Source organism: Tiliqua scincoides, chromosome 9, assembly GCF_035046505.1.
Source record: "Tiliqua scincoides isolate rTilSci1 chromosome 9, rTilSci1.hap2, whole genome shotgun sequence".
Classification (NCBI taxonomy): domain Eukaryota; kingdom Metazoa; phylum Chordata; class Lepidosauria; order Squamata; family Scincidae; genus Tiliqua; species Tiliqua scincoides.
In genome coordinates, this window is record NC_089829.1 from 4335861 (window position 1) to 4352828 (window position 16968).

At 46.4% G+C, this 16968-nt stretch overlaps 1 protein-coding gene across 1 annotated transcript in view; it reads right to left on the bottom strand.

The window, feature by feature from the left end:
* Positions 1-16168, bottom strand: part of UBE4B (ubiquitination factor E4B) — a 56799-nt gene extending 40631 nt beyond the window's left edge. Inside the window, exons 1-2 of the mRNA XM_066637508.1 lie at positions 15311-16168; positions 1427-1613 (exon numbers count right to left, since the gene is read on the bottom strand). Coding sequence (XP_066493605.1) covers positions 1427-1613; positions 15311-15334 — 211 coding nt within the window. The 5' untranslated portion in view covers positions 15335-16168. The remainder of the gene's footprint in view (positions 1-1426; positions 1614-15310) is intronic.
* Positions 16169-16968: the final 800 nt, after the last annotated feature.

The window sequence follows — 16968 nt, forward strand, 5'->3', positions numbered from 1 at the left end:
TTCTAGGCGCTTAGGTTTCACTAGGAGGCAGCAATCCCTCCCTTCACCAGGAGCCCCAGTGAGGGGGAAAGAATGAAGAAGGTGATAATCACTGCCATTTAGCTTTCTTTCACATGCTCAGGGGGAAGGGAGGGGGTTTGCCTTGTGCCTGGAGAGAGAATGATTGATGGATTGCATTAACCAGGCTATTGTTAAATGATTGTTTCTCTTTAATTTAAAGGGTACTTCTCATCCAGTTGAGATAGAAAAATCTGTGGATTCCTCCTCCCCACCCCCACCCCCATAAAAAAAATCTGTGGATAATTAAGTTATACCTGTAAAAATCACTTGCATGATTATCTCTCTACAACAGTAAAAAGCCATTTTTTAAACTGTGATTTTAAAGGGATGGGTTTTTCCCCCTTCTCCAGGGATCAGTACATTCCTTCTCATTTGCAGTATCCATGTATAAAAAAATCCATGTATAACAAGGTTGGACCTGTATAAAAAACTGTCACTAGTTATCAGTCTGTGTCTGGGCACAATCCCCCTTTAATGCCATAAATGGCTTAGGGCCAAGACAGACAAAAGAAAGTATTTCTTTATCCAGTATATAATTAGTCTGTGAAACTCCTTGCCACAGGAAGTAGTGATGGCATCTTGCCTAGATGCCTTTAAAAGGGGATTGGACAAATTTCTGGAGGAAAAGTTCATCACAGGTTACAAGTTCATCACAGGTTACGTCATGATAGGTATGTGCAAGCTCCTGGTTTTCGAGATGGGCACCAGGATGCAGGTTGTGTCTTGAAGTATTTGGTGGGCCACTGAGAGATACACGGAGCTGGACTAGATGGGCCTTTGGTCTGATTCAGCAAGGCTCTTCTTATGTTCAATTGAAGGACCAACTCCTCTGGTATGAGTCCACCTATCTGTTAAAAACCTGGGAGGCAGGACTCCCCAATACACTCTGAAGTTTGGTTGGAAGGGACACTACAGATGGTAGCAGCATGTTGTGCATATGGTGGTGAGTACAGCAGCTAAGAGAATGACATCCCCAGTTTGAATTGGGGAGGAGGATATAACCTTAAAGGGCTAGTAACCTTAGAAGCCAAAGAGCTCCTGTGGAAGAGAATAGTGTCAAAACTGTCCATGGATAGATTCACATGAATTGCTTCCTTCACACATATTGTGTAATTCCATTCAATACTTCAAGAAAGAAAAAGGAAGAAACGTAAGTGAAATTTCCCAACTCTCCCATCACACTGTCAATTTAAAATTAAGTTCATCTACCAGTGTAATAATGAACATGAAACACTCCTTCATGAGAGCCTATTCTGAATTTCTAGGGAACCAGCAATCATTTCTTTAAGTAGCCTGGGAACCAAGTGCCCAGGATTTTCCCAGCCCCAACGTATTAAAATATTAGAGCCATTAAACTGTGACTTACCTGATGCACCAATCGGAGAGGTAGCAGGGGTCATGCTGTGAACATTTAGCCCAAGATTATGCGATGCTCCAGGGGATGGTGCTGCTACAGGTGGTCCTGGTGGGTTTTCCCTCTGCGGGGATGTAAGTGGTGTGGTGGGCTGGGATGAGGGCCCACCAGCAAGCCGGGCAAGGCGCCTTCGACGGATCTGCAACAGAAGTGCACAGAACAGGGTTAACATACCCTTGCTCTCTATCAGAGGTGTCCAAACATTTTGGCAGGAGGGCCACATCATCTCTCTGACACTGTCGGGGGCCGGGAGAAAAAAAGAATCAATTTACTTTTAAAATTTGAATAAAATTACATAAATGAATTTTTTAGAGATGGAACTTATATGAATGAATGAAGGTCTTGCAGTAGCTCAAGGCCTGTAAAAGGTCTTGCACAAAGCAAAGCCGGCCTTTTCTTTGCTGCCATTGCTACATCAGAGATGGGAAACAGTATGCAGTGGAGGGAGCCCTCGTCTCACAGCTCATGTGAGAGGTCAAACAGTCATCCTCATGCTGAGAGCAGTTGCGTCAGGCCAGCACAGGCTCTAGCAAGTCTCTGAAGGGCCACTGGCTCATTGGAGACTGCAGGCTCCCCTAGAGCCGGATTGAGAGCCCCCAAGGGCCGCAAATCCCCCTTTTTGAGATTGAGAAAAAAAATCCCCCTTTTTGAGATTGAGAGCCCCCAAGGGCCGCAAATGGCTCCCGGGCCGGTGTATGGGTACCCCTGCTCTATATTGTGGTTTATTCCTCCAGAATCCCAAAAAGTAGAGAAGACTGGAGTTTAAAACATATATAAGATTAACCAACATCTACCCAAGAAAGTTTCTTATGCCGCCATGCTGCTGGTTGGAGGACAGAACTGCAGGGAATTCAAGCCGTGATGTTAACACTACCGATCACAATGCTCCTGCTCCTTGCAGTTGGGTGACTCGGGAAAGCCACTACTGCACGCTATAGGGCTCCACTATCTGCTGCACTCCCTGAGCCTGAGCAACCAGAGGAGACACAAAGCAACCCCCTTCATTGCCTGCCTCTTCCCCTGCCCTCCTCCCCAGGTCAAGGTACTTGCCGTCTCTTCTGCCTTCTAGGGCTGGACCTTGCCACATCTCGCTACCCTTCAAGCCATCCAGCTAGTTTTTGTTCCAAAGAAAAGGATGTCACAAAATTGTAAAGAAGGTAGAAGGACCATAAGAAAATGGTCAAATCACTTTGAGGAAAACTGGCACCTACACAGCACCTATGAAATTTGGGCAAAAGGCTGATTGCCATTCACTACAGCCATCAAGGTCCCTGCAAGAAGGGAACAAATGATGGCAATAAAAATGATTAAGATGCAGCCTTATTCATCTAATAATATTCAACACACATCTGTAAGTGCTTCAGAGGCCTCCCCACCCATACAAGATGATGAACTACAACAAGGTCTGACCAAAATAACTTTGTCCCTTACAAAAGAGGCACTCATTTGCTGAGCTTGCAAGATGGGAAATAACACTGCAGGTACTGAGTCTCAACCAGGCTCTTCAAAGTTCAATCCCAGTAGCTGTCTGTTAAAATTTTTACATACTGGTGGTGCCTCGGTATCCAAGGGGAATCTCAGACCCCCTGCTGATACCAAATACCATGGATCCCCCCACTGCCTCAGGAAACCAGAAGTGACTTTTTTAGCCTTTCAAGGAAGTGTTTCCCAAACTGTGAGTTGGGACCCACTAGGTGCAATGAGAGCCAATTTCAGGTGGATCCCCATCCGTTCAATATTTTATTTTTAATATATTAGACTTGATGCTCCCATGGTATGTGACTGCATTTGGGGAAATGTTATAGAGCTGTACTTTTACAGGCTACTCTGCATATGCTTTTAACAATGATAGTCAATGGGACTTACTCCTGGATAAGTGTGGGTAGGATTGCAGCCTAGGATTGTCAAAATTTTCCTGCCTGATTATGTCACTTCTAGTCATGACATCATTTCAGGTGGGTCCTGATAGTTTCTCATTCTATAAAGTGGGTCCCAGTGCTAAGAGTTTGAGAACCACTGTTTTAAGGCACTCTGCGACCTGGGGAAACCTTCCAGGGGCTTCCCTGGCCTCAGAATGCCTCAAAAGGTGAAAAGGGAAACCAGAAGTGGCATTTTTACACTACTATGGGCATTCTGAAGCCTGCAGAGGAAGTGGGCGGATGCATGCTGCCTCTCTGGGCTTCCAAAAGCACTCGGGAGGAGACTGGAACACAGCTCCGGTCCTCTTTGGTGGGCTCGGGTGGAGCCAGGTCTGGCTCAACAAAGGTCTAGAGGACCAGCATTGAGCCAGATCAGCAGATGAAAATTCTGTGGATAAACAGGCTCCACTTCTACTACCCCGTGTGGGGCCAGCATCTAGGTAACTGGTCTGGCTTCCAAAAAGAATACTTGGCATTTAACAGGACGCTATCCTCTCTTTTTTGCCTCTATATAATGTTACTGGGCAAAAAGGCACAATGTTCTGTGACTTAGGGCACAATCCAACCCTGCTCTGGAACTGACAAGTCAAGAGGCTTGCACTGTATCCAGCACAGGAAAGGGGCCAGAATCGGCTCAGCCAGAGGCAAGGGGAAACTTTTCCCCTTACCCCTGGGTAAGGCGCCATGGCCCCTATGGGTCTCCTCGGACCCACACCACCTCTGGAGATGGCACAAGTCCAAGGAGAGTGGAGCGGCTTGAAGTCAAACTCCTCAGGAACAGGGGTTGGGATCCAGCTTAACAGCCAGATCCCAGCCTCACCTCCTGCTTCCCGCCCACCTGACCCCCCCCCCCCGGCCACCCACCACCTGCTCTCCCCACCCACCAGAGCCTTGCATCAGCCCAGCTGGGCCCACGCAAGGCTTGCCATGCAAGCCGCCATGAAGGCTTGATTCAGCCTCCGTGCACCAGCACGGCTTGCTCATGAGGAGGCGCAAACTTGCTTTAAGGCACGTTTGCGACCCTCCTGGGCTCGCGCTGGCCCAAGTGCAGCTTAGGATTGTGCTACGCATGTCTTGATTGGGGGAAGAATTTTGGCTGCATTTTAACTGTTCGGCATATTCCACTGATTGGGTTAAGATGATGAGTAAGCCACAGTAACCCTCAGACTCGTGCATTCTCCCCCTTCGCATGCAGAGATAAAAAGCTTCAGCTTTCAAGTTTAACTAAAGAGTAGTTTCTGAACTACATCTGAACTTGGCAAACTGTGGTTAGTCCAACAGCCAGGATCTGAAACTGAAGTGTGCTCTGGTTTGTTTCAAACCAATCACAGTGCGAATAAACTGTACTGAACCTCAAACTGCTACAAGTCAAGCTTTTGTATAAAGTCTGAAATGGAGAATTTTTTTTTAATAATAATAATAATAATAATAATAATAACTTTATTTTTACCCCGCCTTTCTCCCCGAAGGGACTCATTTTAATGAATGTATTACTACTTTATGATTTACATATAGGCCTTTTATTCCATTACATAACATACTAACAACAATCTCCATATTCCAGATTAAGAAGACTGAAGCTGAGGGGGAGCAGCTTTCCTATATTTTGAAGGGAACTGGAGAAAAGAGGCAAGGTAAGTTTTAAAATGAATGTATATTACTACATTTTTATCCCATTGTTTTTTCAGAGGAGCCTCATACAGCCCCCCCCCCCCACACACACACACCTTTTATGAGGATGCCAACCCTTTGAGGCATATGAGGCAGTAAGGAATACCTGGCATCATTACTTAGTGAGTGCCAGGGCTGAGAGTGGATGTGAACTTGGGTTTCCCTAGTCCTAGTCTAAAACAAGCCACTTCACCACTTCCCCTTACCCCTGGGTAAGGCGCCCTGGCCCCTATGGATCTCCTCCTTATAGTACACACTATAATAGCATGTTAAATATTCTACATACATTATCATAGTAACCCTCCCAGATGGCGCTGCTGAGAGCAGGTTGCCAAAGGCCACCTTGTTAAGGTCCCAGCTGCGCTGAGATGTTGCTGGATCATCACAGCTTGTAGCCCGTCCCCTAACCTGCTACATCAGACCAGCCATGGCACCAACAGCACAGTCCTCTAAGTAAGCCCCACTGTCTTCAATGCGGCTGAAGAAAACACAGGTCATGGTTCAGGATGTGGACTCACCTCCCTGCATTACAATCTCTGAGCATGAACTGGAGGTTGTCCATGACTTTGTGTACCTTGGCTCAACGATCTCCGACACTCATTCTCTCGATGCCGAGCTAAACAGGCGCATCGGTAAAGCAGCTACCACGTTTTCCAGACTCACAAAGAGAGTCTGGTCCAACAAGAAGCTGACGGAACATACCAAGATCCAGGTCTACAGAGCTTGCGTCCTGAGTACACTTCTGTACTGCAGCGAGTCATGGACTCTTCGCCCACAACAGGAGAGGAAACTGAGCGCTTTCCACATGCGCTGCCTCCGACGCATCCTCGGCATCACCTGGCAGGACAAAGTTCCAAGCAACACAGTCCTGGAACGTGCTGGAATCCCTAGCATGTATTCACTGCTGAAACAGAGACGCCTGCGTTGGCTTGGTCATGTCGTGAGAATGGATGATGGCCGGATCCCAAAGGATCTCCTCTATGGAGAACTCGTGCAAGGAAAGCGCCCTACAGGTAGACCACAGCTGCGATACAAGGACATCTGCAAGAGGGATCTGAAGGCCTTAGGGATGGACCTCAACAAGTGGGAAACCCTGGCCTCTGAGCGGCCCGCTTGGAGGCAGGCTGTGCAGCATGGCCTTTCCCAGTTTGAAGAGACACTTTGCCAACAGTCTGAGGCTAAGAGGCAAAGAAGGAAGGCCCATAGCCAGGGAGACAGACCAGGGACAGACTGCACTTGCTCCCGGTGTGGAAGGGATTGTCACTCCCGGATTGGCCTTTTCAGCCACACTAGACGCTGTGCCAGAACCACCTTTCAGAGCGCGATACCATAGTCTTTCGAGACTGAAGGTTGCCAATACTATACTCAGCACCATACACTTAAAATCTCTTCCTCTTTCCCGGTTGGCTTGAAGTTACCAAAATGGAGTGTTGTGGGGCTTTCTCCCGTCAGAGAGAACGTATTTCCACTCCCTTAGGCAGCAAACTCCTGAATGTTCTAGCAATTTTAACAGCTGGAATTCTATCCTTTCCCAGAGAGATTTCTAAACAGGGTTTTCCCAGAAACTGATACAGAACATGAGGAAAACATGGTGAGGTGTCCATTCCCCCGCTCAGAGTGGCACTATAATTAGAAGGTGGTGGAAGGTTCAATCTGTAGCCTTGAGCAATGGAGTTCACACCATCCTTCTGAACCTTAAGCTTCCAGCAAAGTAATTCCCCACCTGTTATCAGATCCATGAAAGGGCAGGTCTTAAAAGCCTGTTTATGAACAGCAGGAGTTTGCCTTCCACGAAGGCAGATTAGCCCTCAAATCAAAGCAAGTGAATTAAACTGTAAGCATTTCAAATCCAACTCTGCATGGCTTCACTAGACCAAATCCATCCTTTGAGCAAACGTTTCAATGACTGTACGGAGCAGACAAGACAAAGTAGCACATCACGCAAATAAGCTAACTGCAACTCGACAGGCAACATTCATTACCTATGTTATTGTTTCTGCATTTGTGGTGCTGGGTTGGTGCGATGCGAGGTTGTCCATTATGATACTTTGTCGACACTCTGCCATCTGGCACAGATAGCAACCACTCGCCAGCAGCTAATCATCAGAGAGTGGTATCTTACCATCATTTTGGCTTGAGACAAGTTAAATCCGTTTTGCCAAGCAGCAGTTATCACTGAATCCAGCTTCAACGGCTACAGAACAAGGTTTAACACTATTAGTCGTCTCTAAGCAAGACATTTGGGATTTTTTGATTCTCTCTGATGAGCCAGGCATCCTTTTGGCATCTTACAAGTAGGGATGTCCAGTAAGAACCTCCATCAATGGTGCACTCCCCCCATGCTTTGAAAAAGCACTTGTGTGCACCAGCCACTCCCCTCAGTGGTGCCCAGAAACTGCACACTAGATAGGTGACAGACCTGCTCCACTGCTGTTGCTACAGATAGAGGTAGTAGGGGGAAAGAGGACTGGTGACTGATCCTGCCATCTACTCCCCATCACCTTCTGGAACACCTCCAGCTTTGGGCTAGCCTACCAAGTGTTAATTGGCAACAGGGGCAGAAGGGGTCATAAACGGGGAGGGGGATAAGGTAGAGAGCTTCCAATAGGGAGGCAACATACATACATACATAAGACCTTTATTGGCATAGATAATGGAAATACGAAACAGCAACCAAACATTAAACATTCAGAACACACACACAGTAAAATAAAGCACTCGTAATCATCTAATACCCCCTCCCCCCATTCACCAACAACATCCTATGTTCATTCTCCTGGGTTTCCCAAAACTGAAGACACAGGTTCAAATACCTGCTAAATGTATAATGAAAACCTACTGGGCCAGCCATCATTTCTTAGCCTACCCTGCCCCCAAATGACAGCTATAAGGGTAAAATGGGAGGAGGGACTGTGTACATCACGTTTCCTTTTTTTAACAAGGGAAATTGATGTACACAGTCCTTCCCATTTTACCCTTATAGCAATCATTTGGGCAAGACAATAAAATAAAAAAGCAATTAAAAATAATAATATCCAAGTCAGTTTCCTAGGACCCTGGACAAATGTGGACAATCCAGCCTTTTAAATACTGTTGCTAAATAAGAATTATGAACAAAGCTTCAGCACTCTCTCATGTGCTCAGAACAGCCTTCAGTTTCTCCTCTGCCACCTCACCCACACTCCTGGACCCGAACTATCACTTGGATCTCCTCCTCTGGCACCACCTCCTCTGCTGGTAACACACTCCCCCAACTCACTCATACAGCAATGCTCTCGCTGCCACGTACAGCAATGGTCAATGCCAACACGCACATCTAGTCATGCAGTGGATGAGCTGTGGCAGCAGATGGTAGGCCCTACCAATCATAGCAATGCACAACATCTCACATATGTTGCAAATTGATCTGTGGCTTGATCCAGACTCAAGCAGAACCAGTGGAGTGACTTACAGTTCATGATCTGTTTTTTTCAAATGTAGCTATTTTGTATATACAGGTCGAGTCTCATTATAGCCTCATTATTCGCGTGGGTTCTGTTCCAAGCACTCAAGTGGATGGCAAAAAACTGCACTATAGCAAATCCATTTAAAAAACAAAGTTTCTTTGTTCTGGTGATTTAAATACAGCCTTGCTGACCTTTGTGATGCAAGACAAGAGTCCCTAAAAAGACAATCCATCAAACAGTCCTCCTCCAAGAGCTTACAAAGAGCTGAGAGCTTACACTCAGCCCCTCCCTTCACCAATGCTCAGGGGAAGGGAGGGGTTGCCTGGAGAGAGAAGGATTGATTGTCAGCCAGCTGCGCGCGCGCGCGCTCTCTCTCTCTCTCTGCACTATTGTTAAAGGACTGTTCAGTTTTTTAACTGATTTTAAAGGGATGCATTTTTCCCCTTCTCCAGGGATTAGCACATTCCTTCTCATTTGCAGTGGCCATTTGTGTGGAGTCAAATCCGTGTATAAAAAATCCTTGTATAACAAGGCTAGACCTGTAGTTACTTCTACCTGCCAGCCTTGGTAAATACAGGTCATAACAAAATAACATTGGGCACACAAATCTGCCTCCAGGGTCAGGTCATCAGTCCATCCAGCCAAACTGTCTATTCTGACTAACAGAGATTAGATTCTCCAGTGTCTCAGGCAGGAGGTTTTCCAGTCCTGCAATCCACAGATTTACAGGAGATGCAGACCTCCCATAAAACTGATGTTTTCCTGCATGAAAATTACTTTTCCTACTTCATGCAAACAGAAGACACCCAGATATTCAAATTCCCCATTCTGCATGCAACACATGCCAATTTACAGCACAAACAACCAGGAAACACAAAGGCTCCCATTACACATGCTACAGACCAAGTTACAAGTTAAGAGTTCTTCAGTTCCAACTTGCCTCTGCCATGAACTTGGAGGTGGCCCCAAGCAAGTTCCCTGAGCCTCAATCCTAAACAAGTAGACCCAAACGAACCATCTCACAGGGCTACTGCTTTCACATAAAGTGCCACAGAAACAACTCTCACAGTGCGCACACACATACAAGCAAATTGCGACTTGCCTGCCAAAGTGGAACAATCACAGCTGCAATGTGCCACCCTGCCCACAGCTCCAGTGAACACAACACGCAGCACAAGCCAGGTAGGTCTGTGACTCAGTCCCGGTCCCTTGTTAAAAAATTAGGAACACAGGCGGCGCATGAAAATAAGGAAAGTCAGGAGAACAAGTTCTTGACACATCTGGAAGTGTTACAGAAATAATCACACTGAGATGTGATAATCTGTGCCACTGCCCCCCAGGACTGCTGGCATAACAAAGGGCCTCTCACTGCAGTGGCCTGCCTTCAATCTCTTGCTTCTTTCATTTCACCACCACACACCTCTTGCTTGTTCTCCTTGCCTGCCTCTTCTCTCCTCCCCCCTTTTGCCCCACTGCTGAAGTTTCAGACTGTAGGCACCTCAGGGCAAAAGGACTGTGCTGGATTACTCAGAAGACGTTTCACAACAACAAAATGCACAACCAAGCAGAGAGAAAGCGTGTAGTACATTCTTGTAATTTTTTAACTTTAAAATCGCATTTTAAATTTTTGTGGTTAGCCACCTTAGGTGTCCCACAATATGAAAGAGAAAGCAGGATATAAATACACCAGCTCCCTGAGTAACAGATGGCTACATTAGCACTTTCATGCAGGCACAGTACATCTGTTGTGTTTTTGCTCTGTGCCATAGCACTGGTTTGGCAAGAATGATCTGTTTCAACCTACGTAAATTCCAACTTCCAGGCAGGCCTCTGTAAGACAACCATTACATACCTTACATTTAAGTAAATAGGACATAGCAGAAATGCATTGTGTTCCTAAGCCCGTACTTATCTATAAAACACCGACATTATCCAGGATATTCTCCAGCAGGAACTTCCAAACGTTTTAGCAGCAGGGAAAGTTTTCCATATTGCAGAGGATTCCAGGGAGCAGTCTAGGCTACATACCAGTATATGGAATAAAGGAAACCATCTCCTGCTGAACCAGAACCTTTATTCATCTAGCCCAGTACTGTTAAACACTGATGGGCAGCAACTTGTCCAGAGTTCCAGAATGGAAGTCCTCCCCAACCCAAACTGGAGGTGCTGCCAGGGACTGAACTTCTGCATGCAAAGCAGTTGCTCTGTCACCAAACTACAGTCCTTCCCCCAACATCTGGAAACTTCCTTATAACCATTGCATTGCTAGCCCCCTGCAAGAGGTCTCTTCCGATTCCCATCACCTTTACAAAGGCTCAGGACTGTCTCTGCCTTATGCATTTTTAACTGGACATGCCAAGGACTGAAACAATGACCTTCTGCATGCAAAGCACATGATTCCCCAAAGAGCTACAGAGCTCCCACTCAGTTCATGTATGCATGTTGCCATGCAGGAATGCAAATCTTAAGGCACATTTAAACACGCCTCCCCCACAACTATGCATTTCAGGAAAGTGCAGTGGGTGGGCAAGGTGTCTTTCAGGAAAGCCTGTTAATCATTACTGAGGTTTTTTCACTTCAGTAAACTTCTGCAGAGCCCCAGTGTTTGCCCAAATGTAGCCTGAAAACCACTTCCTGTAGCTCTCCAACACACTTCCTAATGCCTAAGCTTTCTCCAGGGGCAGCCAGTGGTACAAATACCTGGCTTGAACTGAGCCATAAATAAAGAATGTTTGGCAATATATCTTTTTTGCTTTTTCAAAGATTTCTTCTCTCCTTATATTCAGCCACTGGAAACAGGCCTCTCAGAGGTAGAGATGAACTGCAGAGGTTTTGGTTGCAATTATGAATAAGTTTGCTTGATTGCTTCTTTGCTCTGCAAAAAGGTCAGGTATGTAAATTCCATGAGGGGGTGTTTACTCTGCTGCAGTCATTTTGAGATGCAGACTCCCAGGGCCTTTCCACAGTAAGAAATCCACTTCCTTTGCAGTAAGAAATCCACATTAATGACTCTCTAAGGCTGCTGTCTATGTAAGATATACCTAACTATGGTCTGAGGGCACATGACATGAAGCAAGGCAGGCCTGGCTAATGTCTGTATGGGTGACCACCTAAGAACATCACCATGAGTTCCATAGAGAAAAGGCAACATAAATGAAATACTACAATAAAATATACTTTGTTCTATGTTGTCCAGTCTTAAATGATAAACAGATGTGCAAACACACTGTTCCTCGAAGATCAGTCTGCAACGTTTATTTACCCAAAGTCCTATGCATACCAATGGAAATCTGAGACATTTATGATATGAAGGAAAAAAGAATGAAGGAAAACAATCCACTCTTATGGATCCACTCTTATTGCCGGCTTAGCAAGAAAGAAATCTAATTGCCTGGATGCGATTTTTACTCACCACAGACCAGGAGTTATTTCCAAACCTGGTGTCTTATGCATGGGCAAGTCTAAGAACACTGCACAGGTTTAGAGGAGAGAGTGAAATCTGACTGAAGCAGCTGCAAAGGAAGCCTGCTGGGTGACTGAAGTCTTTTCAAAGCAACATTTTTCTGACAAAAAGAAAAAAGCATCTTGGAACTCCCAAGTTGTGTGGTCTAAGGCCAAGTCCTGGCCAGAAACTGAATTCTGCACATTGTTGAATCTGAACTGGTAACACAGCACTTCTGATTTACATCAGCCAGTACTTCTGATAACACAGCCAGTAATTTACATTGAGAGGGACACAGATTTTAGATTGCGAAATTTTAGATTCCATAAAAGATTCTCTACAATCATTAGAATACAATACTGACCTGTTATTCCAGTTACAATAAACATGCTTCCCAAAGTGGTCCCTCCTCTTTTGCATTACTATCACTCTTTTCCAGGGTCTGATGGGAAATGTAGTTTTCTTTTCCTACTCATTTGTAGCAAGCAAAGACCACTCTCCAGCCACTGGCAGGCACAAGTTCCCAGACTGGATTGCAACACTGAAAGGTTGCTAAATCATTACCAATATCCCAAACATGATTGTTATGTTTTGGGAATGACTTTGCATAAACATTGGAAGTGACTGCAACAGCACAAAGTCTCTCCTGCACGTCGAAAAGGGGTCATAAAGACAACCTGTTTCATTTCATTTGCAACTGCATGATTCCATGAGCTTACACAAGCCATGATCATATTTGGGATTAAAAATGGAACTCAACAAATGGTCAAATTCTATGCTAAGAATTATTCAACACAAGTATATGACAATAGGCTTGTTTTACAAATGAACACTGGATCTGCAGGTTTTAAAATAGCCTGGGTATTTAAAGCAGAATGGAGCTGTTCTTTAAAGGAGTATTTGGTATTGGGGGGGGGGGGTCACCTGAGGTGTATGGAATGGGGAAGCCCACACAGAAATGCCAGCAAGTTGCACAGGAACTCACATCTACCAAACAAGCATACCCATTAAGGACATTGTCTGTATATTTGTAAATAACAGCAACAATGAGGACTAGAAACGAGATGTCCTTAAGCTAAAGAATGGCAATTCCCAGAATTCTGCTTATCATATGTGCAAAGTCCACCAGAATGGTTTTGATTCCAGGCAGCCCTGACAGATGCCTATCCATAGGAAACTCTTACGAACTCATCATGTAAAAGGATTCATAAGCTTGCAGAGATAGTTTATTCCATGGCCCAAACAAAGAATATGGAATTAACTCCCACCTGAAGTCAGGTTAGCCCATTGACTCATTTTCGTAGGAGACCATATTTTGAATTTATACTTCCTCTTTTCTTCCACCATGGAATTTAAGGTTGCATATGGTGTTCCCAGGTTGTCTCCCATTCAGGTACTGACCTGACCAGATCTAGACCTGCTTGGCAGCAGCAAAATTGTTGTCACATGCCCTCAGATCATACCCTGGGACCTATTTATTTTGTAGTGCCTTTTCTGCTCAATTTAACCTGACAATTTGGAAGTTTACATACTGTGCCATTGTTCTACCTTGTGTTTTTCTTGTTTTTGAAACTGATAATTCCAGTTTTTAAATAAACTCTTAACAGATGACATCTTTAAATTGTTATTGTCAATGGCTTTCAGAATCACTAAAGCAAAAAAGTCATAGAAAATTATAAAAAACAAAAAAGATTGTCTGAAGGTATGTTAAAAGCACTTAGTCAGACCCTCCAAGCACAGAAAGTACATTGTACTGCACTACACCACTGTTTCTAAACCAGTGGTACTTGAGGTGGTGTCTGGTGGTACTTGAGGGACCACCAGACATCTGCTGTCTTGCAGTGAAGTGACATAACATGACAAACATCAGTAGGAGGCTTGGCTCAGTGGGCAGAGCTCCAAAGCATACTTTTCACCCAATCTAAAAATCCCTCCTATCCATCCTGAGCCTCTTACTGGCTGCTGTTTGTCCTGTCGCATCTGGCCTCTCAACCTAGAAGTAACTGGTGATCACCCTTTATTTCTGGTGGTATTTCCAACTGATGGATCATGCAAAGTGAATACTTTGATCATGCAAACTCTGAAATACTGCACTACACAGCTGAATAAAACTTAAAATCACTTTACTGCAAGGCATTGCACCATCACCCTAAGATACAAACAAGTTCAAAGTTTGAAGTCAACTTGCCAACTAATAAAGTTACCATGAAGATTTGTACAGATGACATGACCCATGTACTTCTGTCACTTTAAATGACAAAGTGCCACCACAGTTGGGGGGGGGAGGCAGGTGGAGGAATAAATAGATCAGAACATACAGGAATTAAGCAAGGTTCAGCTATCACTATGGGCTGGCAGGGAGATCTTTCCATTAAAAGCTAGATGCATTCTTAGTAGTCACACAGTGTAAACAAAAACACAAGGTGTGAGTAACAGACAGGACATCCTCTTAGTAAGACAGGAAGAACATCTCGTTAGTACAGTATCCAAGAACCTTCCAAACACTTCAGGAGCAGCAATACTATCACCTGTCACGCTACTGTCTGTATCATCCAGTAAAACCTGTAATTCTGAATCAGTCATGGAAAGAAAAACCTGAACCCAAAGCCTGCTGCTGAAAAAAGAAGCTTTACAAGTTAACCTGAGAACAGCATGTTAGTGTGAAAAAGGAGATTTAACATCAGTCCCCATATACCACCTGCCTTACTGCTGGCAACTTCAACAACAGCAAAGTTCAAAACTAGGCAAACAAAGAAGTACCATCACAACAGGTAAAACCAATAGACTAACTCAGTGGCATCTCTCCAAAAGATGCTTTAGCAAAAAGAGTACAAAATGGAAGACAGCAGTTGTGCATTTCTCAGTATCAATTAATACAGCTTGAAAAGTTGACTGTAAGTACAAAGAAGGCTACAGCCTGTTTCAGACTTTTCAACAGACCTAAACTCAATATGAATTTAAAAAATAAATCGCTCTCTAAGAAAGAGGTGAGGAGTCTTACTCAACACAGATGCAGGTAAATTATTCAGAAAAGGAATTAAGACCCCACCCAGTACATAATTGCAGACTTTTATGAATTAGGGAAGGTGTGTCAAAAAATAAAAACACAAAGCAATACACAGCAAATTTATATCACTGCTGTGTTTTTCCAAAGCAGAAAAATCCTATCCTAGCCAGCACATTTCACTGGAATGCAGACACAGTAATGAAAGATGCAGCTATAGGACTCAAAATGCCTGTTCAATGTTCCACTGAAAATCCTCTTCCACAGAGCCATATACTTGTGAACATGCAACCCAAAACCAAGACTCCCAATCCCACAACAACCTCCATCCTTATCAAGGAACCCCAGACTCACCTCATCTGCGCTCAGCTCCTCCATTGTTTTCCTCTTAATGGTGAAAGGAGTTTGGGGGAAGGGGGTTTCTGTGCTTCCCTTGAAGAACGTGCTTGTCAGGGAGAGAGAGAGTCTTTAAAGGAATCTCTGCCTCGCTGCCTCTTTCCCTAGGGATGTCTCAGAACTGCATAGTCAGAGGTTAAGAGCACCACCACAGAAAGCACTTCCCTCGTGAGCACACACAGCTTCCTTCTCCGAGTTCACCAGTCAGCTAAAGAGAGTCACATAAACCCCCCTCCTACACACACAGCTGACCCCCTCTATGGAAACTGCACCTCCAGGTCTTGTCCCTTCCTGAACCTGACCTGAACCTTGCTGTAGCTCCAATTTCAAAGGCCTCCTTCCACAGACTCTCAACACCCTGCTAGGATCCTGGGTGCTCTTCTCCCTTTGGAGACACTCCTTGGGGCCTCCTAAAGACCCAAGCTGCCTCTGGTATATCCTACAAACCCCAACCCTGGCAGCCCCCTAATATATCACTGGCAGGCAACCCCCTCCAGAGCCCCAATACCCTCTCCCTCTCTATCCTGGAACACCTCCTCGCATGCCAGCAACCCCCTACCCCACCTGCCCTCTGCGTACCCTAGACTGCACAGAGCCAAGGTACGCCCCAACCACTGGCTGCCTCTGGGTCTCCCCCAAACCCCTGGCTGCCTGCTCTGACCCCCAGCGACCCCAGTGGTCCCATAGAGGGAGACAGGTGGGAAGCAGGTACGTGGGTCCCTCTGGGCCTTGGTCCTAGAAGCCCCTGTGGCTGCCTGGCGCTCACAGCAGGGGCAGGGGGCAAGCACAAGAGCCTCTCCCAGCTACGCCCCCTAAGCCGCCCCCCTGGCTGGGGATGCTGGAGCTCCCCAGAGCACACCAGCCCCCCACAAGCTGCCCAGAGGGTCCCTGCCCCCACCCCACACACACCCCTCTGGTGCCTGCTGGAGCTGCAAGGAGAAGGGAAGCGACTGCCCCAGCCAGAGCAAGGAGGGCCTGCACGCCCCGAGGCACCAGCGCCCCTCCAAGCTGCCCCCTCCGCTTCTCAGGCGCTGCTGCAGTGCCTCCTGCTGCCTCCCCACACAGAGATTATTCATCAAAACAAGGAGGCGGCGGCCATCTTGGCGTCGGATCACGTGACCTCCTCCGACTCCCCCTCCTCTTTGGTCTCCTCTGTCTTGCGTGCGACCAGCATGCAGAGAGGCGGGCGGCCGACCAACGCGCACGCGCATAGTGGCCAGCCAATAGCTGAGAAGGGGCGGGACAGGCCACCCGCTCCGCCCACCACCGCCGCGCGCCCCAATGCCCGCGGAGGGGAGGAGGGGAGGGGCAAGCGTGGGGCAGAGCCTCCGCCCACACCCCAACGCGGGCCCGAGCGCGCGCTGCTTCTGACCAATGGCGACCGAACGTTGCGCCGCATAGCCCCGCCCACACACCGGCGCGCGGGAACGGCAACCAATCGCGGCGAAGGAACGGGGAGAGCGACAGCCCCCCTCAAGACTGCTCACCGAGGCTGGAGAGAGACGGGATCGACAGCGGGAGGCGGGACTTGTTTGTCGCGCCATGGTAACAGGGGCGGAGGGAGGCGGGATATGCTGAGGGAGGAAAAGAGAGGGGGGTGGGGTGATTTTTTTTTC